The following is a 24,878-nucleotide window of genomic DNA, read 5'->3' on the forward strand; positions in this document are numbered from 1 at the left end:
CCTGCTTGCACGGGGAAGTTCCCGCATTGTGAGGAAAATTTCTCTGACATTTTCCACATGGTGTGGGCATACCGAAAAACCTTGAACCTTACCCCACTACCCAACCCTTCGCGGGAGGACTGGGAGGCAGCCCTGCTCGGCTGCTCTGACCTGACGGCCCAACGGGCCTTGGTCGAGCGTGACCGGGCCGCGGCCAACGCCAATGGGCTCCCGTAAGAGGGAGCCCACCTAGTGTTTGTACGGGGCGGCCCCGTAAGGACCGTTCCCACCCTCCCGGTAATTAACAACTGTAAATAAATATTTTTCAGCAGTACTCAAAGAGGACAGTTACTGCGCATGCGTTGAAACTAATCTCATCGTAGCAAGCACACCTCATCTATTAAAAGCAGAATCCTGCAGTCGTGTCTCTAAACTACAAGTGTAAAATGAAACCTATGACGTTCGAGCCTACGTTACTTCCCCTGAGAACACAGCAAATGGAGTGATCCCCGATTTTCTCCCCTATGACTCTCCTTAAGACATCTTAGCAAGCCTTGTTGACGACCGCAATCCCACGATACTACAAGATCGCTGAATGGGAAATACAAACACGGTACCCATTGTATAGAGCCGAATACAAACTTTACCAACATATGAAGCGCACAGAAATCTGCGACAAATGCGGGGCAGTCGGCCACCGTTCAGATGTCTCCCCAAACCAAATGCCGTAACCTGCACGCTGTGTGGCACAGCCAACCCTGCTACTGCTCATCTATGCACCCTTAAGTGTCTTTGTGCCACCAAGCTCACCAGAAAAGTGCCGAAACCTGTCCTCAACGCTTCTCATTTATTGTCGCCAAGAAAAAGCGAAGCTCCAACAACTATAGTACCTCTCAACAATGATTTCTACGCAAGATGCTCATCCGGAACGCCAGGAGGTGAAGCCTAGCGACACCCGCTCCCGCAGTCTCAGTCCAACCTCGAAGCGTCGTGGCTCACGCAGCCAATCACAGCAGCGGCGCAAGAATCAGCCCCAGGAGCTCCTATTAGGATCTGCAGTGCCCGAGGCTTCGGATGGTCACCCCCTTCAGCAGTGGGACCCGGTCTCACTCTCGCCACCCCTACAGTAAGATGGGTTAGCATTGCCTCCCCACCTGCTCCTATTCATATAACAGCGTCTACAACTACACACACTCCCACACCTAATAAGGAAAATGTTAAGTACTATCACACTGGAGCTGCGTACACTCCGTACGTTATTAAAAAAACTTCACGTTGAAAATGTTGCTCTTCGGAAACAACTTGCCCAGCAACCTCCGTCCTCTTCTTTGCTTCACTCTGCTAACCTCCACGCCAATAGCGCCTCAACCCCCACCCCCCTAAACGAAAGGCTCCAGACACAGAAGAACCAGCCACACTAATGTCGCAACCACTTACCGCCTCAACATCTATTTTGCCTGTAGAATCTGGACCGCAGCAGCAACTACACGAGACGATTCAAACTATACTTGAACGGCAGTTACCAATAATGCTTGAACAAACCATCCCGCAAACGCTAAAGCAATCCCTGGAATCAATCCCCACAGCAAAGTTAGAGCACCACCTCACCCTAAGGCTCGACAAAAAGCTGCAAGCCCGAGCGACGATTATCAAGAACAGCCTTGAAGCCGCTTGTGCAAGAAACGCCGGTGCCCCGACCCACTGGTAGTGCGTCTACCTCTGCTCCCTCACCGTTGCCGATGAAGCAACGCAAGTGGCGTTCACGCCAGACGCTTCATCTCTCTCGAGATGACTACATCTTGTTCATAAAACTATGTGTTTCCATCGAGTGGTGCACATGTGTCCCGGCTGATCGCGCTGGCGACGCAATGCGGAGCTACGTGCGTGACCGGACAACCACACTAGTTCAAGTGCGGCCAATTTGGGAGCAAAACATCTTGGTCTGCAGTACTACCATGCTGGCAATGGCTGAGAAACTCTTCGGTGACTTCAGTGGTAAGTGGAGGATCGACAGCTGCCTTTTCGAGGCCACGCCAAGGCGTCAGGGGATACATGCAGGGGTGTCATCACCATTAATCCTGCTAAAACCACGGAATAAATAAAATCAGAACTGTATTGGCCACAGGGAACCATCCTCGATGTCCGAGAACTTGGAGACTCTGCAGTGGTGGTGGTGACGTTTGAGGGCACGAATTTGCCCCGCTTCCGTTTCTACCACTGCGTGGCCACGTTTATCCACCGTTACAAGAAAACCATTCCGGCCTGCACTAGGCACAGTATTATCGGCCATTGGCCTCCAGTGTGCCCTCACCCCACTCCTACACAATGTAGCAAGTGCGGCACCTCTGCCCCCGAAGGCCTCAATGAACATGATTGCCAACCCAATTGACTTCCCTGCCTGGGCGCCCACGAGAATGGGACCAGTGGCTGTGCTGCAAAATACCGGAAACCCAAGTCGCCCTCAACATCGCATTGAGGACCCACCTCATCCGCGTCACAACAGAACAACGGCACCCGCCTGAAGCAAACTGCTCCTTCAGAACCGGCCAACACTCGAGCATTCCTAACGCTCTTGGAACCGGCGGCGTCACCTCAGATGGGCAGTTGGGCAGGGGTTGCTGCTTCCAAGCCTCTTTGTCCCCCCCCCATTTCTCTTTTACCCGAACGTGTGACCCTTCGACAGCAAGCTGTGCAGCTTCAAAGGCAAAAGTAATTTCTAACAAAACAGCTCGCAGTGTTAAATAAGCAACTTGCTCCCCAATAACAAGGCTCTGCAAGGAACCTCGGTACTGTCGCCCCTGTCCAGGTGGCTACGCCGGCGAACTTCAAGCCTAGCCCTCACGTTACGCGCACTTCGAATAGCCCTCCGGCTGCAGTAGCCGATGAATCTACTCCGGAAGCTCCGGTAGATACTGCAGCACCTCAGGATCCCTTGCCGACTAACCCGATTCATCTCAGTGAAGAACGCGTTATTCGCATGGAGGATCGCCTTACGCGCGTCGAAGCAATGATCAGTCACCTCATTGATAACTTTTCTCTCCAACCAACGCCTCCTAGAAAAATTATGCGTGGAACATGAGTCACGAGCGTGCCGCGCTACCTTCGGATTCTACCCCCCCCCCTCCCGGTACGGGGGTGAACGCTAGTGGTGGTCAACCCTGCCCCGGCGAACACAACAATGCTCTCACAGTTGCCTCCGAGCAGCTTTGATGTCACGTGACAGAGCGGTACGGTAATGTCACGTCAGAAAGCGGTACTGAGGTGAGTGGTCGCACGCGGCGGACGGGTGCAACACGGGTTAGGAGGCATGGCCTTCAAGATTTTGTTTTGGCAGCAAGCTCTCAATTGAAGAGAGAGCCACGTTCCAGGCATAATTTTTCTAGGAGGCGTTGGTCCAACGCATAGTAGTAGAGGTCACTCAGGTGATTCAAGCCCAGGAAATCGCTTAGTTTCAACCCAGAGAATCGCAGTCACGCTCCTTTTCGGTTTGCAGTACGGGTTCAGCTCTCCGACGTTGTCGTACAGTGGCTATCACTACGTCGCCGTCAGACAATCCGGCATTCGTACCTCTTCCTGCCTTCAAGGCTCTGACGAAGACATAGAGGATATTGAGGAAACCTAGGATATTCACGATGGCTACAAACCATACAAATCTTTCAAGTTTGTTTTCAAAACTCGAGATCATACAGTTGAACTCAAGAGGGTGTAGGAACAGGCGAAGGCGCTCAAACCTTTCCTTCTTCCTCTACTCACTTGGCTCTCAGCCGGCCGTGTTGACACTTAATCTGGCGCGACACCAACTCTCTCTGGATATTGCTCCTCCGTGGGAGGCACCACTGCATGCATTCTTGTGCATTAGCTTTACATGGTAGTACAGTTCGACCTCGATCTGGTTCTCTCACGACTTTTGTATGATTTCAATGCTGTATCAACAAAGAGGCCAACCATTATTTCACAAACTAAACGTGTATTGTCCCCCTCTTCTTTCGAGGGCCTCCTTTACGAATCTGTTCAACAGGGAGCTGCACACAGCAGACAGTCAACCCCTGATGATTGTCGGGGACTTCAACACCCCCGGCCCCCACTGGGGTGATCACTGTGAGAACGTCAGGGGAAGAAAACTCAAAGAGGTCATCTCATCGCTTAGCCTCACGCTGTTTACCTACCCAGCACAGCCCACACGTTTCGGCGATTCGGTCAGACGCGACACATGCCCAGATCTCTCCCTGACTCGTAAGATTTGCGATACTACATGGGAAAACTTGGGCGAGACTTTGGGAAGTGAACACTTTTTGCTTCGCGTTTCCTTCACACCATGGTAGAAAATGCGCCATTACTGGGGCCTGGCCCGTCTCACAGACATGACTAAAAGATAATAGTCATTTCCTATAATCTCCAACTCAGGCGAATACGTGGCGTGGGCCTCCTACGTCCTTCATATACAGCGGGCAAACACTCGCACCCTCAAAACCTCTAATGTGACTCCTGCAATCGACCCACACCTCTTACATCTCGGAACGCTTGCCGCGGGCTTATAAAGCGTTTAAAACGTAACAAGCTCGATCGAAAACTTCGCGCTCGCATTGAGGCGCTCACTGCAGAGGCTGCGGCATACTATGCACAGCTTGCCAATTCAAATTGTACTGACAACTGCACAAATGTGGCGAACGAAATGAGCTCTAAGGGCATTTGGCGGCTATTTCATAGCCTTCTTGATCCCTCCAGCACTCGGGCAGAAACAACGCCAGCTCCGCCGTGCTCTTCATGCCTATCAGGGCACTACAGATCTACTCATGCGAGAATTGTTTGATTGATACATCTGTCATAGAACTGACCACATAGGCCCAGAATATACGTATTCCGGCACCCCTAACGCCAAGTTCCATGCGCCATACACGCTTTCAAATTTATGGGCTGCACTGGCGAAAATGCGACAGGCCACGACCCCTGGGCGGGTTGGCATCACAGTGTCGCTTCTGGCTAACCTTCCCGGCGGGGCAGACCACTCGCTACTCCACCTGATAAACTCGATATGAGATGGCTCCCCGCTCCCGTTAGAATGGACGACATCACTCGTCACATTCACACCCGAATCGAGCAAACCGGCCATGAACGAGACACTGAGACCAATCTCACTAACCTCCTGCGCCGGAAAGCTCAAGAAACCCTGGTCCGCGAACGCATTTATGTTCACCTTGCGGCCAAGGGGACCTTTGCTGACACAATGTTTGGCTTTCGCCCACATCTGTCGGTGCAAGACATCCTGCTCCATCTTCAGCGCGACATCATAGAACCGACTTTTATGTGCTGTAACGATAAAGCTGTGCTCGCACTTCATCTTAAAGGAGCATTTCAAAACCTCTAACACAGTAGTAGTTTTTCTAGCCTCTCCACCTCAAACTGCGGCCAGAAAACTTTCAATTACATTCGAGCCTTTCTATCTCATCGCGCCGCTTTCATCTGCCTTGAATCTATCGAAAATAACCCGTACCTATTAGGCACAAGAGGTACACCCCAACGTGCAGTTCTCTCACGCTACTCTTTAACCTTGCCACGAAGAACCTTCCCTCCCTCCTGCGCGAGGTCGAGGGAATACACCACGTGCTATACGCCGACAATAATACAATTTGGACCAACACTGGCTCCCCAGCCCAAATCGAAGAGCGCCTACAAATGGCTGCCCTTCTGGTGAACGCCTACGCTGCTTCGTGTGGCCTAGAGGGCTCTCCAGCTAAATCGGCTATTCTCTCGGTATCCGACTTACCTCCAGCCCAGGTTTTGCTTCCGTCTGGTCCCGTTCCATCACTCCAGAAAATTCAAGTTATTGGCCTCCACATCACTTCATCTTTGTATCCGAAGGACACAATAGTAAGCCTCCGACGCACCGGTGAACACGAGAGCGGTATGATACGGCGGGTATCTACCAAGTGCGGCGGCCTCCGTGGAACCCAGTCCTTTCGGTTGGCCTATGCGTTTGTGACGAGTCGTGTCCTGTACGCCTCACCTTACTTTCGCCTGCATCGTCACCATGAGCACCAGCTGGACGTCCTCCTTCGTTCAGTATACAAACGTGCACTCAAGCTTCCCACCTTCCCATTGCCACCTTCAACAGTCGATTCGCGGCACTGGGGGTACATAACTCTTTTGCAGAGCTGCGGGAATCTCATCGCGTTAGCGAAATTAATCGTCTGCCCCAGACGCCCTCAGGGCGACGTCTACTACACAGGCTCGGCAACAATGCGATCTCCGATCAAGACACTCCGACGCTGTTATGCCTGCGAGTCCGCAGCGAATGTCCATGCCTCGGAAAAAAGAAATCTGTGTCAAGGCCAGCACGCAAGCCCGCCTGACGCAATGAACAACTCAACGGCGTCATCGCGCGACGGCGCCTTTCTGCCACGCACGTGCAGTGAGTCACCTCAGCCAGCGAGCCGGCGCCTTCCTGTCTGGCGAGTCTGACGCAATGCGTGGCGACGTCACTCGTCCTTGGGTGCAGCCACGTGCAGCGCAGCGGCTCCAGATTCGATGAGAATACGCAGCCCAGTGGAGACCCCATTGGAAGATTGTGACCTCACGACCAGCGGCGCTTCTGGTTGGACATTTGGTTACTCAAAGAATCCACCCGGTGCATATAAAAGAAGCCCTGCGGCGTGTCGCGAGCAGCAGAGCTGTGTGTTAGGAGTAGACATGTGTGTCAGAGAAGAGAGCTATGTGTTAGAGAGGAGAGTTCGGCTCTTCGAGTCTCCGTCGGCCCCAGTGCCGAATTTGTAACGCCTCTGTAAATATGCTGTACATAAACCTTGTTTAAGTCACCGTCGTCTCGTCCGCTCGTCTATCAGCTCTATGCAGAAGCAGTCGCGAGCTGAGAAACTTACGCTACCAAACGGCTGGTGACCTTCCCGGCGGAGTTCGAAGCAGTGGCGCCTTCGGGACCGTGTTGGCGTCGCCGTCTTTCGAAACAGTGGTTGCAGCGGTGAGATTCGTGGCGCCCTTCGTAACGTCGTCGGAGGCGCGCGTCGTAACAGTGGTTGGCAGCAGCGGGATCGGCCGGCGTCAGCGACATCGTTGCGGTGAGTGCCTGATGTTTTCCTCTCAGTTCACCAGACTACTCTAGCTCAGGGTGTAGTAGTTTAGAGAAGGGCTGTGTGAAGCATTGAAGTGAGCTTTGATCGTTTCAAGCAAAGTCGAAGTGCTTTGAAGCCTAAGTTAATGCGGAGAGGGTAAACACGGGAGTGTTAAAAATTGCTTGCGCGTCTTGCTGGTTGACATATAGTGGGTACGGCAAGTGAATTGTTAACAGGGGCAAACAGCAAGAGGCTAGTGTGAACGATGGAGAACCTTAAAGTGAAGGAACTCGTCGAAATTTGTGAGGAACTCGGCATTTCTTTGGGCCGTGCGAAACGAAAGCAGGCGATCCTTGAGATCTTGAAGGATGAAGAAGTGTCAGCTGAGGAAGTCGATGGGGCCTGGGTGGATATCAAAGCACGCCGCGAGGAGGCCGAAAGGCGAGAAGCTCGCGAACGTGAAGAAGCTGAAAGGCGAGAAGCTCGCGAAGGTGACGAAGCTGAAAGGCGAGAACGCCGTGAGGAGGCCGAGAGAGAGGAGCGCCTTGAGTTGAAACAAATAGAATTGGCAATCCTACAGTGTTCGCAGGCGCCTAGCGTAGCTTCTCCGACGATTAAGGTCAGCGGTTATAGAATTCGGGACCAACTGCCATCGTTCGTAGTAGGCGAAGACATGGCTAAGTATCTCGTCAAGTTTGAACACGTCTGTGAGCGAAATGCTTTGAAGCGGTCTCTTTGGGCGTAGAAACTGTTAGCTCTTCTTCCCGGCTAAGTGTCCGACGCGATAACTTGCTTGTCGAGGAAACCATTTGAAAGCTATGATGAGGTTAAGGAAGTGCTCTTGAGACGTTATAAGTTGTAACCCAAGGCTTTCAGGCAAAGGTTCCGGTATGCTAAAAAGGGGAATGAGTCACATGCTGACTTCGCGTTTCGTCTGAAAGCCGATTTATTGAATGGCTCAAGGGCGAAGGTGTTTATGACGACCGCGATAAAGTGGTAGAATGCATTGCATTGGAGCATTTCTACAGCTGCATCGAGGAGGATGTCAAGCTTTGGCTGCAGGACAAACTTGGTCAAGTACAGCGAAACAGGGCAGCAGAGTTAGCTGAGGAGTATTATACTCGCCGACAGTTTCATAGCTGGGCAGTGCTCGTTGAAAAGTATGAAAGTAAAAAAGGCTTTTCAAAGAAACCTGATCAATGGAAGCCGCGAATCTGCTACTACTGCAGAAAGAAAGGGCACATCGCGATAAACTGTTAGCAAAAGTTTGCTTTTGCAACAATCCGAGAATCGGAAAAGAACACGCGGTGTTAGAGCCGTATCTTCAAGAAATTAGGGCAAAGGAAAAAATGTGTCGAGCACTTCGAGACTCAGCGGCAACCATGGACGTTGTCTATCCTTCATTGCTGTCTTCGCATGACTTTACAAGAGAATGCGCGTGGATTAGGCAAGTCGCCGAGGAGCAGAGTGCTTGCTTACCAATCGCTACGGTTGTCATTGAAGGCCCGTTCGGTAAGCTTCGCACCGAAGCGGCTGTGTCTGCAGCGCTTCCCGATTGTTTTTCTTATCTCTTCTCTAACAACTCAGAGCAGCTTCTCAAAGAGCAGGGTAAATTGTTCTTCCCCAAGTTTGCGTACATGGCCCTCACGCGATCGCAAGCGTGGAAGCTTTCGCGGGAGCTTGATCTTGTTCAATGCGGTGAACTCTCAAGTGACCTTGTCGGCATGTCGACGGAACCTCAGAGAGGAAATTTTCCGCGTGAGTCATGTGAGCAGTCACTCGAGCGGCCCGTCGACGAAGCGACCGGCGCGGTTTCCGGAGCACGGGGAGACGACATGGTGCCATTGAATCAGAGCGAGAGGGCTGCAACGCTCTCGCCTGTAGCGGAAAGTTGGAGTAAGCTGTCGAGGGTTGATAGAGATACGCTCATTCGAGAGCAGCGTGAGGACCTCTCGATAAGCGCTAATGGAAAGCGTAAACTTGGGAAAAAAGGAAAAGAATGTTTCTTTTTTTGAAAAAGCACGGCTTTTGTATCGGAGCTACACAAATGCGCAAAGTCGCAAGTATGAGCAGCTCTTGGTGCCAGAAAAGTATCGTCGCCAACTATTAGAACTGGCGCATGAAAACGCATGGGCAGGGCATCTCGCCATAAAAAAGACCAAGGCTAGAGTTCCCCTTGAGTTTTTTTAGCCGAAATTCTGGAAAGATATCGAAGACTTTGTACGCTCATGCGACACTTGTCAGAGAGCGGGGAAATCCACGGACAAGTGGAAGGCACCCATGAAGCTTGTTCCAATTATCACAGAACCTTTTCGGCGCCTAGTGATTGATATCGTCGGGCCATTGCCAGAGTCAAGGCAAGGTTGTCGGTACATCCTGACGGCTCTCTGTGTGGCCACAAAATTTCCGGAAGCGATACCACTTACGGAGCTCAATTCTCCTCATGTCGTGGATGCACTGCTATCTAAACTTTCACGCGTCAGATTTCCTTCTGAAATCCAATGCGACAATGGTAGTGTCTTCACCAGCTGCCTTACCTCTGCCTTTATGAATAAATGTGGAATAAAAGTAGTGCACAGCTCGATCCATCACCCGCAATCTAATCCGGTAGAGCGTATGCATTCCGTTCTGAAACGGATGCTGAGAGCTCTCTGCTACGAGCACAAATGCGACTGGGAAGCGTGTATTCCTCCCGCTATGATCGCTTTTAGATCAGCTCCTCATGAGAGCACTTGTTTTAGCCCTGCAGAGCTTGTGTATGGCAGGAGTTTGAGAACACCATTGTGAATGCTACGCGAGTCCTGGGAGGGATTAGATCAGGACCCTGATGCAGTTGCGTATGTTCTAGACCTCCTTCAGAGGCTTGTAAAAGCGAAAGATTTTGTGGAAAGCCGCATGAAGGCTGCACAAGTGTTGTCGAAGGGGTACTACGACAAATCGGCGAAGAAGCGCACATTTGAAGTCGGTAGTCAAGTAATGCTGCTGTCGCCGTCCAAAAAGAACAAGCTTGAGGTTCATTGGGAAGGGCCCGCCCAAGTAATATCGAAGATTTCTGATACCAATTATGAAGTTAAATAAAAAAGGCGGCCAAACAAAATTTACCACAGTAACTTGATGAAACCATACGTTCAACTTCAAGCGGTCGTAAATCGGCTAATGAATGCTTCAGAGGAAGAGGGAAAAGAAATTTTGAGTTCTAGTAATGTAATCGAAAGGGGATCGGAGGTAATCTTGGAGCAGTTGATCCTAGAGCCTAGGTTAAGTGAAGTCCAGAAGGAGGACCTGAGAAGGATTGTTTCCGAGTTTGGAGACGTGTTTTAGGACAACCCTGGAAACACGAGGGTGATCGAACACGATATCGAACTAAGCGGTGAGGAGTCAATCCGTAGCAAGCCGTATCGTTGTTCCCCTGTGCAACGTCAATTGTGAGGCGCTCTTGGTACCGCATGGGTATCGTCGTCTAAAAGTGGCCGGTTACTGAGATGGAGCATGATACTCCAATTGCACAACTTTTACGTTCGCTAAAAAAAAGGGGGAAACTAAATGCTAATGCAGGTGCATTGAGCCGGGCGTTTAGTTAGTACCTTCTCCACATTTCGGTTTTTCGCTGGCGATTCGGGGCAAAATTTTGTCCTCATTACGGCCTTAGCTGAGAGCTCTCGTCAAGAATGAGCTCAAGGAGCCAACATTATGTTCTATTCTATTTCGTTACGTTGTTGTACGTGTAAAAAAATTGAGTTCTCATTTTAAGAGTCTTGTGTCTCACATGTGCCTCTTGATGTAGAGGGAACGAAATTCCGATAGACACGTAGCTAGGTATATGTTGTACTATACTTTGTCTGGTGTTCTGTCGGGTGACCGAGAGCACTTGCTTGTGTCGTGTGTTGTCTGTTGTCGAACCGTTCTTGACAAGTTGCAGAACCATCGACAAGTGCTGAAACCAAAGATCGTCTGAAGAGACGAGCGAGGCTGGTCGACAAGTTGTGGCGACAAGCATGTGGAGCTGGGATCTGTCCTCAAGAATGGGCTGTGTTCCTGGAACGGAGTCTGAAGCTGCACTCTCCCCATGGCACTGAAGGCGAACCTGGAGGGACCTGGCGAACGAGCGCGCCTGACATCCGAGCCACGTGTGAGCAGCTCGTCTTTCCGGCGCATTGTCTGGCGGCGGGGGTGCTGTTATGCCGGCGAGTCCGCAGCAAACGTTCATGCCTCGGAAAAAGAAAATCTGAGTCAAGGCCAGCACGCGAGTCCGCCTAACGCGATGAACAACTTAACGGTGTCATCACGCGACGGCGCCTTTCTGCCGTGCACGTGCAGTGAGTCACCTCAGCCAGAGAGCCGGCGCCTTCCTGTCTGGCGAATCTGACGCAATGCGTGGTGACGTCACTCGTCCTTGCGTGCAGCCACGTGCAGCGCAGTGGCTCCAGATTCGATGAGAAGACGCAGCCCAGCGGCGACCCCATTGGGGGATTCTGACCTCACGACCAGCGGCGCTTCTGGTTGGACATTTGGTTACTGAAAGAATCCACCCGGTGCATATAAAAGAAGCCCTGCGGCGCGTCGCGAGCAGCAGATCCATGTGTTAGGAGTAGATATGTGTGTCAGAGAAGAGAGCTATGTGTTAGAGAGGAGAGCTCGGCTCTTCGAGTCTCTGTCAGCCCCAGTGCCGAATTTGTAACGCCTCTGTAAATATGCTGTACATAAACCTTGTTCAACTCACCGTCGTCTCGTCCGCTCATCTATCAGCTCTATGCAGAAGCAGTCGTGAGCTGAGAAACCTACGCTACCAAACGGCTGGTGAACGTCGCGGCGGAGTTCGAAGCAGTGGTGCCTTCAGGACCGTGTTGGTGTCACCGTCTTTCGAAACACTGGTTGCAGTGGTGAGATTCCTGGCGCCCTTCGTAACGTCGTCGGAGGCGCGCGTCGCAACAACGCCCATACCGGAACTTTCGGGTCAACAACTATAGGTAGAACCACTACCCCGCATCATGAACCCCAAACTACATTCTGGCCACGGACTAGCACGTTCCGCAGCACTTTAGGCGCGACATTCCAACCACCCTGGCGTTTTTTACGTAGGCGTCTGGGGCCCCTCCCCCTCAGGTCACTACACGCCCGCCATGATCATGAGGGAAAACACGTCGATGGCCTCTCCTTTAGAGCCAATACTGTGATGAAAGCTGAGGGGGTTGCCATTGCTTTGGCCGCCTCGCATCCCACCTCACGCATCATCCAGACGGAGTCGCGCTCACTTTGTTTCCAATACCTTCAGGGCTCCATCGCCTAATTGACAGCTGATTTATTTCAGGCAGCCTCTTGGCGCTTTAACCTTCAACCCATTCGTATAGTATGGACTCCAGGACACTCAGTCCTGCTCGGCAACGAGGCGGTGAACGCCGCTACCCGTGTTTCTCTCATCCGGGCCATTGCCCCTCCATGTCTCGACTCGGAATCCGGCAATAGGAATCTGATACGCTTTCACGAAATTCTTTCCTATTACCAGACTTCGCGCCGCCTGTACCCGGACCCTGCAAGTGGTTTGGAGAAAGCGGACGAATGAATACTACGCCACATACCGACCAACACCTATCTCAGTCCGGCTGTCGCATGGTATCTTTGTCAGAAATCAGTGCACCTGCATGACCTCCCAGGTTCTGGCCAACACCTGCCACGTCGTCCAGAACTGCGGAAACGAAAGAAACAAAGTCATAAATCTTTCTTTTGGGAAATCTCTATCTGGTCGGCGTCGCCTCAGTGGTGTCATCTTCGACAAGCACCAAAATTGCTGCTGTGAAGGCATTAAAATAAGACAAATAGAGCTGCCTTGGAGGACATGTGAAAAACTGTCCGGTTCACATATATTCGCGTGGCATCAAAAGGTACCAATCAATTCAACGGCTTTTGCTCAAAGGACGCCAAAGCTTGGTGGAAGTTTAACAGAGCCCCCCTGTATAAGGCACAAATCGTTCGTAAATAACACCTTCCAGCAACTCTGCTTGAGCCTGTGAAGCCAAATTCTCTGGAACTAGCTCATCCGGAATTACTTTCTAAATGCTTCCAAGAGGAAATTGAGAACCATAACGAGTCGTTGATAGCGATATAGTGTGTGGGAACAAGCGTAACTATTTGGAAATTTCGCCTGGGCGCTTTACAGCTCAGGGCCTACGCATCACAGAAATGCGTCAACAGTACTGTGCTGACATGGCTGCATAGAAGGTGGAAATTAAGATCCGACAGGCAAGATGTTTCAAAACAAAAAGAAAACAAAAGAGATTAGTAATGATTGACTGGTGTCTAATGAAAGTTTTGTCGATTCTGTAAATTTGTCATACTTTTTAAAATTGCAGATTTTAAATTTCAAAGGCAATTATTTTCGAACTTTTTTTGGCCTTTCATGATTTATTCTCAACAATCAAGGTATTTACGATCATCAATTTTAGCTAGTATTAACGCATATGCTGAAGCAAAATTATTTTGCGTGAAGAAGTGATCTTCCATAACACGTCTAATAGCTATTATCGAGTTATAATTAGGTACCTGAAGTAAAAAAATTACGACAAATGAGCAGTTTATTTTTAGTGGTAAATCTGCTTCAGTTGGAAGAGGAATGGTTCATGATTACAATGAAAGCAAAATAAATAAAAAGTGCGTGAACTGCACCTAAAATACACAGCTTGCAGCTATAGGGCTGACCATGTTACTTTGTTCCTTTATTATATAACTTGATGGAATCTGTGGCTTTTGTTCGCAGCTTTCTTTAAGCGGTCAGGAAGAGTTGTTGAATGAAACGGTCGACTCCGAGAACCTAGGGGACCTTGTGGGAACCAGGCTTGCTTACGAAGCCTTCACCTCGTTGCCTGAAGAATACAAGCGGGTAACACTAGCTGGATTCAACATGTCATCGGAGCGACTGTTCTTCATCAACTTGTGTAACCAATGGTGTGCACGGAACAGCAAACCAACGCTACGACACGCCCCACCCCGCTCTCGCTGTATAGTGCCCTTGAGAAATATGCCAGAGTTTTCCAGAGCGTTTGGCTGTGCGGCGAAAACACCGATGAACCCAGATAAAAAGTGCACCTTTTGGTAGTGCATGTCACATGGCTTTTGCGGTGTTTCGCCGTGTGTAAGACGTGCTAGCTTTTTCTCACTTTTTTCTCTATAAATCGCAATAAACAACGTTTTTCACGCACACCAAAAATGCTTCATGCTTGTTGAAGTTTATAATACAGTGAGTGACGTGATTTCGAAAAGAACTGCTTTTGGTAAGGACTTGTACCTTCCTATTCCGTCATCCATATGTTATAACAGGTGAGCGAGAGCTTCACAGTGCAAACCTTCGCAAGAACGGTCCATTCCGGCAAATACCACAAAATAAACATTTATGTGCAGATATATAATGCATATCGTTTTCTTGCGTTTTTGTTCGTTTGAACTGCGCATCGCCGCTGCGAAGCAGCCTTAAGCCTGGTTCACATGCAGAGCGATTTCGCTCCAAGAAAGTAGCGGCAGCCGCCTAGTGAGGCCAAGAAAGTTTTCTACAGCGACTACGGATCGCTCTAGCGAAATTCGCCAGAGTTGGAAAAATTCGCTCGCGGCAGAAGCGGCAGGGCGACCAGTGACGTCGTTTTACACGTGATGCCAGGGACCTAGTCGGGGAGTGAACGTGCGCGCTGTGGGGAGAATGAGGAGGATAATTTATTTTAAAAAATTTAAGCAAATGTGGTTCGGCCTCTAGACGTCCGGGAGCCCACTGGCCGACATCTCTAGGCAAACCTGGTGCACCAGCCACCACTGATCGTCCGAGCCAGTGACCCGAAGAGCGGCCTCCCACGAGGAAAGGCAAGGGTTAGGGACAGGGTCTACCGCCACGGGCTTTGGGCAGTTCCACAAGCAGTGAAAAAGATCAGCCCGGGGTGCCCCGCAGGTGGTGCAGTGTGGTTCGTGAAGATTGGGGCAAAATAGGTGTGTCAGATAGGGAGAAATTAATAAATTTGTCGGCAGCTGGCGCCAAACTGAACTCTGATTAAGAGTAAGAGAGAAGTTTGGGGCTGGTAAATCTTGAATGCTGTTTCAGTAATACCTAGTAATCTCATGGTAGGTGCGGATTCACTCTTGTGGTTTTCTCACGGGTTCGGGTGAGCAAGCCCCCAGGGTCCAGATGGAAAGACCTCGGACATGCGCATGAACGCGCACATTCCCGGGAATACACTCATGGCCAGGCATCCACGTGATAGTCACCAGATGGAGAACTGAAGGAATGTTGCTCAGTATGTGTGAGGCTGTCTTTGGTGCTATGCTTTGACGGAAGTATCGATAAGCGCTCTGGGAATCAGTGCAAATGTCTGTAGTGGTAGAAGCTGCGGCCGCTTGCACCACTGCTAGGGCTAATGCAACCCCCTCAGCCACGTTGGGGGTGCCTTTTTAATGGACGTGGAAGTGCTAATGCGCCCATCTTCTCTCATGGCAGCAGCCATGGCCATTCCTTCAAGTGGGCCTACCACTGCGTCGACATAGAGGACGTCTTCACAATTTTTGTACCGCCGTATGAAATAATCAGCGCGTGCCTTCCGTCGGCCCGGATGGCGTTGTGGATTCATGTTGCGCGGCAACGGTTTGAGTTGCATGTGTGCCGCGACTCTTACTGGAATAGGCGACCATGCTTCTTTGTTACGCATCGTGTCGCTTGATTTGAGCCCCAGGGATCAGAGCATGTTCCACCCTGTAGGTGTCCGAGAAAGGCGCAGGAGCTGATTGCTTCTCTGTGCCTCTATTAATTCTTGCACCCTAATATACAGACCAGTATCTAGAAGAAGAGTAGTTTTGGTGCGCATCGGCAACTTGATTGTGGTTTCGAACGCCCGCCTGATTAGACTGCTAGCCCGTTCCATTTGCTTTTGAATGAGGTGGTGATACGGAAGATGATAAGTGAGGCGACTTATCACCAAAGCTTCAACAATTTGCATGGTGTTTTTTTCAGATAGACCATAATTGCGCGACGCAATCCGGTGGATTAGTCCTGAAATTTGCTTCACCTGCTTATAAAGAATGTTCAAGGTGTAGTTTGTGTCTAAATTTGATTGTATGTGTAGACCCAATAGACTAATTTTATGCACTCTTCGCACAGGCTGACCATGCACGTGCAGGTCAATGCTTGGGTCGTGCATGCGGGGTTTAGTTGTAAGTAACTCTGGCTTCTCTGGCGAGCAGTGGAGGCCCATTTTACTAATATGTCGCTCGATGGCGTTGATGACAGATAGTAGAATGTCTTGTGCCTGCCGAATAGAGCCATGACACACCCGCAGAGATATATCATCGGCGTAAAATGCATGCTGTTTTTAAGAATATCAGCAAGCTCTTTGGCCATTTGGGCCAAAACTACATTGAATAAGAGTGGCGATAGGACAGCTCCCTAGGGTGTGCCCCTGTTTGGGAGGGAAAAAATGGCTAATGTGAATGTGCCTAACCTTGGTAGTGCGCTTTTCCAAAAAAGCTTTGACATACTTCCAGGTCCTACGACCACAGGCAGTTGTGCCCAATGTCCTGAGAATTTGTTCGTGACCTACATTGTCCAAAGCTTTTTGTGTCTAATGCGAGATAGCCTATGGTTTGGGCTGTCTGTCGTTTGGGATGAAATGAAGTCTCTTTAACATGCAGGAGGACATACTGCGCCGATCGATTAAGGCGAAAGCCAAACTGGGTTTTCAACAAAAATTTCTAGCTTCTAGATGTGTGTGTAGTCGACGGAGAACAACATGTTCAAAAAGTTTACCTACACAGCTCGTGGGCGATATGGGTTGTGAATTTTCTACTAGTGATTTGCCTGGTTTCGGAATCAGATTATTCTGTGCGTGTTTCGAAACACAGAGCAGTGTGCCCTTGCTCCAATATTCGTTAAAACATCCGTGAGCTCCTGTAGAGACACGTCATCTAAGTTTCGGAGGATCTTCTATGTTATACGATCCAGCCCAAGTGCAGTGTCCCGGGTAATACAAGCAAGGGCCTGCTTTACCTCTGCAAGCATGATATCTGCGTCCAAGATTCTGTCCGGATTAGGGGGTGTTAAAAGGAGTGCGTTAGGATCCGCCGGCAGGGGCTGAGGAATGTAAAGGTTTTTTATGTGTGTGATAATGTCTGTGCCAATTTGCTATTCTAGGTAAATGAGCCATTGGGTAGCGGTGTGAATGTAGTTTTTGGTCTATAAGCGCCCTTAGGGTGCTCCATGTACGTTTTGTGCCAAGTGTTCCTTTCAGTGTCCCATAAAAGTTTTCCCAATTTGCTTTTGCTAACTGGGTGGCATACTGTGCAGCCTCTCCTGTGACTGCAGCGATATGTAGGCGAAGTTTGCGGTTTAGTCACTGACGCTTCCATAGTTTACAAAGGCTTCGTCGGGCCTCCCACAGATGGAGGAGATGGGGGTGAACTTGGGGAAAATTTTGCGTGTTCTTCATCTTTGTACCAGCCCTATGAACAGCATCTTGTATCCTTTGAGTCCGGGACTCTATAGATTGCAGACTGGTATCTTCAGTGGCGATATATGTGCGGAGTTTATCCCAGTCAACGAGGGTCTGCATTTTAGATCGAGAAATTTGTGAAATTGTGCGTTATGGCAGTTTAAATCACATGATGATGGCTACCTAAAGTATCTGGCAGAACCTCAAGTGTTTTTACTATTACATGTGCACTCACCATCGTGAGCTCAGGTGTGGTATCTCCGGTGGTGCTAGTGCCTACTCGCATTGGTACAGTAAGATCAGTAATTAAGGTAAGTGCGTGGTGCATCATGGTGTTATATACGAGGTTACCTTTCAGTGAGTTACTTATGTAACCCCATGCGGTATGGCGTGCAATAGAGTCACCTACTGTAATGCGATGTGTTGACTGCGTTTGGGCAAGAATTTCGGGTATGCCAGTGCCCAGATCTTTAGAGATGCTGTATATGTTGATTACCAAGATTTCTTTACTCGATGTGTGATTCGACGGGATTACCTTAAGAGCAGTGTACTCGGTTGCCTTCTCTGAAGAGCTTCTTGTAGGGGTACGATCTATGAACGGAAAGGTTTTATGAATAAGAATAGCCATGCACGATGTTATCGATGCCACCTGATATTCTTGCAGAGAGAGAGGCACAGACCGTGTCTCTTGCAGAGCCACTATATGAGGTGGTTTAGCGTAGTGTTTATTGTAGGTGGCCAATTGAGAGTGTTTCTTTCTGATGCTTCTGCAATTCCACTGCCATATGTTGATATCAGATGAATTTTGATTTTCCGATGTAGAAGGCAAACCTGCTCGTCCGGGATTTTGCTGATTACTAGAATTCACCATGTTGGAACGTTGTGGGAGTGGAAACTGCCGATTGTGGGCTGTTCGCCTGCTCCGTGTGCTTAGGGGAAGCGGCGTCAGATTTGCGTTGTTTATGCTTACGAGTTGGTGATGATTGAGCTTTTATATCGTACAGGTGACTAATTGCAACCTCAATTTTTTCCATGCGGCGACTAAACGTAATCTACATTCTCTGGATGGCCTGCCCTTGTTCGTTAATCAGTTGTGTTTTAACAGCCTCGAGGCTATCACTTATGAACTTTAGAACTAGTTGTGTGAGGCCTTGAATGAATTCTGGCGTTTGGAAATAATGGACACACGTCTGTTGAATGAGGGCTGGTGAATGTGAATGTGTCGATTGTGAAGAATTTTGGGAGGCCTGCCAAAGAGCGACTTACCAGAGTCGGCCAGGGGGTCCTGCTGTCACTGTAGCTGAGACTGTGGGGCTTGATCTGGGCGACCTCCTGCAGCCAAGCCAGATGAACTCGAGGCCGCTGCCCTGGCCTCCAAGCCAGGTGCATGGGTGGGCTCTCGTTGCGGGAGTGCTGGCCACGTATTGTAGCTTTTCGCACTGCACTGCAAAGAAGGCGGTTGATCCTGGATGAATGCGCAGATGCCTGAATGGATGGAGGTGCTAGGGGTTGAATAGATTGCGAGGTCTACTTTATATGCTTCGGGGTTTTTGAGCGCTTGGATCAAGCACTTATACCGTGGCCTTCACTGCTGGCGTGCTGAGGACGGCTGCGAGGTTGGTTGCTTGGTGGCAACTGTTCGGAAAGTTGTCTCAGTGGAGGGTCATTGACTTTTTCTAGGAGCAGGCGTTAATCTCTCAGAACACGGGTCCAGTCGGGCTGGGCAACCCAGGTCGATGGTGGGGTTTTCATCGGAGCCACAGGTTACACAGCGCGGGACGCAACCACCATGGTGTTCGCTTGGGTTGAGAATGCCACAATTTCCAAACCGACGTTCCTGTTGATATGGGCAGATGTCGTGTCGGTGGCCAGTTTTGAGGCAGCAGTGGCACACTTGGGCGACTGGTCGGAAAGGTCTGCATCAAAATTTCACGTCAGGGAAGTAAACGTATCGGGGAACACGCTTTTCCTCGAAGATGTAGAGGCATGCTTCATTCTTTCCGAATGGTCGCGCTTGAATATTATTGATACCTTGGGGATAAGGGACGGTGTCGTTCATGAGGGTGTCTTCTGTGGGTATAGAGAGGGCTCCCTTGCAGGAATTATCTGGAGAAGCCACGTCAGCGGAGACTTCATACAATCTTACGATTTGCTGCCGATCTTGGGCGTCTGCACATGGCACAGCTATACCACGAGGTGTGGGTCTGAGGTGCTGATTAGGGCGATGTTCTGCTCCTTGCGTACTCGTATCCGGGCACTTATGGGCAAGGGGGCTCGGAGCGCGGTTTGTAAAGTGTTACAAAGCCGAGGCGCCAACACGGTACCGAAGGCGCCACTGCTCCGAACTCCGCCGCCAAGGTCACCAGCTGTTTGGTAGCTTGTGTTACTCAGCTCGCGACTGCTTCTGTGTGGAGCTGATAGACGAGCGGGCATGACAACGGTGAGTTAAGGCAACGTTTATATACAGCATAAAAATAGAGACGTTACAAATTCGGAACTGGGGCCTGCAGTTTAGGAACTCGAAGAGCCGAGATGTCTTCTCTCGCACACATCCGTCGGCTTCTCTGTGTTACGAAGCACACCGCCGACGAGGTTACGAAGGGCACCAAGAAACTCGCCGCTGCCAAGGACACCGGGCGCGCCGACTGCGAAAGGCGCACAAAGACACGAGAGGCTTCTCTAACACATAGGCCTACTGCTGGTGACGCGCCGCAGGGCTTTTTTGATAGGCACTGGGTGGATCTTCAGTCACCAACGTCCAACCAGAAGCGCCGCTGGCCGTAAGTTCAGAATCTTTCAATGAAGCCTGCCGATGAGCCACGTCATGCTCGTCAATTCCGGAGCCGCTACACGTGGTTGAAACCAAGGACAAGTGACGTCGCCACGCATTGCGTAATACTCGCCAGACTGGAAGGCGCCGATTGCTTCAACGGGCTCGTGGGCTAAGGGAACTCACTGTGCGTTGCGTGAGAGACGATGCCGTTAAGTTGATGTCGATAAGTTGATCGCGTCAGGCGGGTTCGATCGCTGGCCTTGACACAGATTGCCTTTACAGATGCATTGACGTGCGGTGTGGACTCCCAGGTGTAACAATAGCAACGCGCAAGGGCAAGACCACTTCTTGCTGCAGAGATATGCCTCTTCTTATACGAAAGATCACCTTTTGGTCCTCGATGGCAAAGCGTGGCAGGCAGGGCCAGCCGGTTCCATGTCTGTGCTCGCGTTGATGGAATGTGGCTGGTTGCATCGTGAAGGCCTCCTCGGCAAAAACCTTCGTTCTGCGAGCTTCGATCACCCGAAACCATGGAGTGTGAGGTACGGATGGCCACAGGTATGTATTGTTGGACGCTTCGGCAACACCGCACGAACCGGGGGTTGAGCCGCTGTGCCCGACATTGTCCATGGGCTGGAAGTCGCCAGCATCCATGCAGTCCAGTTGGTCTGGTGAGTCAGAATCGATGGTGGTCGTCTCCGCGAATCGGGCTCCTGCCGAGTTCGCTGCGTTTCGAGGTGCGTTGCAGCGCGCGTCGCAGAGCGCACCGGCACAACGTCGCTGGCGCGTCCGCTGAGTCGTTCCAGCGGGGGCGCGTCTGGGCTTAGTGTTGTGACTACCACTTATGGTTTTCAAACATTCGTTTCTAGTTGAAATAGGAGTCCAGCTCAAAAAGTTTGGTGCCAAATGAAAGATGGTAATCTGCCTGTTTAGATTCCTGTGCGATTTTGTGCCGATGGTTATAAAATCCTGGCTCTTAAGGAGGGATAATTAGAGCCAGATGTGACCCGGTCTGCATGCGTTGGCGCCCCTTCACGGTCTGCCGCTGCGGGGACTTCACTCGACAGAACAACTCGCTACGACTGAGTAGAAGACGACATCCGTTCTCTCACGCATCACGATTGTCTCGCGCTGCTTTCAATGAGTTGGTGATTGCAAAAGTTGTGAAACAACCTCTCCTTTGAAACATCAAGATGGAGGGTTTCCTCAAGAAGCATAAGAAGAGCATTCTTTGGGAAGAAATTGCCGAGCTCCTTAAGAAGTCGCATACTTCCGTGAAGTAAAAATCGTTGCTTGAACGGGCCATGATCACTGATGATGTCGAAGTGCGGCTGTTTTCGTTTTGTTGCTCTCAGCGATGCTTCCACCGGAGTGACAATAGAGTTTGGTGCCATTTTTATTTCAGTATTGTTACTATTACTTTCTTTTTTTTGCCTTTTTATCGAAAGTTACATCCACGTAGAGACGCCTTAGTGCTATGTCGCAGCAAACGTTGCTGGTTTAACAAACGATGAAATTTGATGACACGGTGCATAGATGAAAGAGTTCACACAAACAAGAGAGCATGGACCTGTGCTACAGTAGTCGACTTGAGATGTAGCATTTCACACAGGTCACTGAAAAGGAATTTCGTGATGTGACTCTGCAAGGAGGGGGTGCGACGCTTGCTGTGATAGTTCAGCTAAATAACGCATTCACCAGGCGCCATTTTTTCTTCTCCCTTTTAACAACACCTTTATTTCTCACTGAAACCCCGGCTCACTAGTCTGCGTCGTCTATGTTGCATTTCGCACAAGGAACATTTGCACCTCACAGCGCTCATGTTAGCAGTCTGTCGACAGGCCTTGCCACAATGGTCAGCTGTTCTTGGTGACACTCAGTGCCGGAATGCGTGGCTGGCTGGGCGAAAATGAATTTTTGGTCACGAGCACAACATACACTGCGTAGATAACGAAGAGCAGCTCTTGATTTCAGGCACCAGTGCAACAACACATGCCTAGGGGCACGCACTTAAATTACACGGCCTAAGGCTACCAATTGAATGTCACTTTGTGCCGATGGCAGAGAAGTGTTGTGCGAAATGACATGATACTTCGCATTTCCTGCTTACCACCACAGCATTTATGGACGCGAATTCCCGCTAAAGGAAGAATTGTTGCGTAGTTCCTCACTTGGACAAGTGTATATACAGCAGTCAAAAAACCGGGACAAGTGTATCACATATACCATGCTACCTGCCGTTGGTGAAACTCTTCCTGGGGTGCTTTACTGAATCATTGAAAACCCTGAGAGGCCTAAAATTCAGGATAGAAGCATACAAGCTCGTGTGCCAGAAGAAATGTAGATTATTTGGAAAATCCTGATGAAGACTGCGTGCGCATGTGTCACAGGGTGTCCACAAACACCTCTGAAGCTTAGAAATGAGAACTTTTATATATACTTTCATTTTGACTCGAGCAAACAGGTACTGGGCTGACAAACACCTCGTTGGGCGTCGTAAAGGTAAATCGCTGAAAGCAAAAGCATTGAATTGGAGAAACATGAAAAGTGCTGTGTAAAACACGCTCGCAGTTCCTAAACATTCACCTAGCTGGAACAGCTGTCTAATAAAACCATACCAGTAAACTCTTTCTTTTGCTTCTTCATGGTCAGTTATATGAGTACGCAACAAAAACCATATGTTAGAAAGCCAGGACAAAACAAAAAACAACTACAAACGTTACCTATTTGTTATAAGATTCATGTTACGCTCAATTCAATCAGTGTACAGACGCGTGAAGGTTGAGTGGCTATTGATGATGAACCTTACAACACGGGGGTGCCAAAAGAAGGACACTTGGAGGAGAGGGCGGCTTTTAGATACCACTGAAAACATTGGTTTAACGCCTGCAAGAGCGGCGGGAGTCACGCAAGAGAAGCGGCGCAAGTGAAACGACCGCGCGTCCGCGCAGCCTTTCACCGCTCATTGCCGCCGCTCCATCACTCGCATGGGAAACAGGCTTTACAGTGAATTGCCTGTCTATAGCCGTGTCGTGGCTAGCAAAACAACGTCATATTCGACGTCATGATCGTCACTTAGCAACCACGCATACGTCATATCTCCAAGTTTAACTGCGCTCGGCTGTGTTTTGAGCTATCCTCAGCCACGCCTCAACGAAAGAAGGTGTACACGGCCGAAGGAGACGCTATATTATCGACGCCGTGTATCATAGAAACCAGAAAGACCACTCCTTGAACAGAATCTGCAATGATCACCAGGGAAGCAAAGCGAGCTACGTTGGAAAGAGAGGAAGTCAGTTAGGATAACCCATTGCTAACGTGCCGCCGATCTCACTTTCACAAAGTATTACTACAGTACGAAAGATTATTCAATCTTAGGACTAGGCGCCCGCAGACGCTGAAAACTGAGTAGGAGAAAGGAGCGGTTTGTCCCATATGTTGCCACTTCCCATATTTTAATATTATCTATCTTTACATATTATCTCTCTTTCCATACTGTCCATATATTCTATCTATCTATCTATCTATCTATCTATCTATCTATCTATCTATCTATCTATCTATCTATCTATCTATCTAGCCACATACGACTTTTAGCTCTTTTGGCCGTTTGGGTAATGGTATCGATACCAAACTTGGTATGGCATAATATAACTGCATGAGAAACATTATACTATGCACATGAAAATCGTGACATGTAAGTCATTAATGTCATGATTTGCACTTCATGGTTCTGCAGCTCTTGCGGTGGTTTCGTTCACATGGCATGTTGCAAAACTGGTATGGTATTACATGATTGTATGACGAACACAAACGACAGACCCTAACATGAAAATCGTGACATGCATGTCATGTAACAAGCCGACTACATGCCACGCTCAAGATGCGCTCGCGGCCCTTTCGCTAGCGTCATATATACCAAATTTGGTATAACACTACGTGAATGAATGATGAATGTATGTGACTGGTGAAAACACTATAATCATGAAACGCATGTCATGTAACAACACGACTGCATTCAACGCTCATGAAGCGATGGCGGCCGTTTGGCTAGCTTCACCTATGCCAAAAATGGTATTACGAGACGTGAATGGATGACGAAAGTATGATACTGGTCCAAACATGATAAACATGAGATACGTGTCATGTAACAACATGACTACACGCTACGCTTATGATGCCTCGCGGCTGTTTCACTAGCTTCACATGTACCAAACTCGGTATTTTGTGACGCGAACGGACGACATAGGTAATGAACATATCCAAACATTATAATCACGATATGCGTGTCATGCAACAACATGACCACAGGCCACACTGGTAACGCGCTCACTGCTGTTTCGCTAGCTTCACATGTGCCAAATGTTTCGCATATGCCAAATGTTTTATTAAAATTTAACGCTGAACCTTATCGTACGCTTCAGAGAAATTTAGAGTAAGTAGTTTACAGGGCTCACGCCGACGCCTCGCCAGTTTTGTTCTTCACTTTAAATCGACATGCGCGCACAAATTTGAGCAACCTGATGACTGGAGTTCTAAATTGCAATATTATCAACATAACTTGTTACTCGGGCAGCTAAACCAAAGAGTGCAATTATTTTACGCAGC

The 24,878-nt window shown here is 49.5% G+C and overlaps 1 protein-coding gene across 2 annotated transcripts in view; it reads left to right on the plus strand.

Moving 5' to 3' along the window:
• Window positions 1-14,245, plus strand: part of LOC142803311 (neprilysin-4-like) — a 96,738-nt gene extending 82,493 nt beyond the window's left edge. For both annotated transcript variants that reach the window (XM_075888438.1, XM_075888439.1), the window contains one exon: window positions 13,795-14,245. In XM_075888438.1, the coding sequence (XP_075744553.1) occupies window positions 13,795-14,133 (339 nt within the window). In that variant the 3' untranslated portion in view covers window positions 14,134-14,245. The remainder of the gene's footprint in view (window positions 1-13,794) is intronic.
• Window positions 14,246-24,878: the final 10,633 nt, after the last annotated feature.

The sequence above is a fragment of the Rhipicephalus microplus genome, chromosome 3 (genome assembly GCF_043290135.1).
Source record: "Rhipicephalus microplus isolate Deutch F79 chromosome 3, USDA_Rmic, whole genome shotgun sequence".
NCBI classification, from domain to species: domain Eukaryota; kingdom Metazoa; phylum Arthropoda; class Arachnida; order Ixodida; family Ixodidae; genus Rhipicephalus; species Rhipicephalus microplus.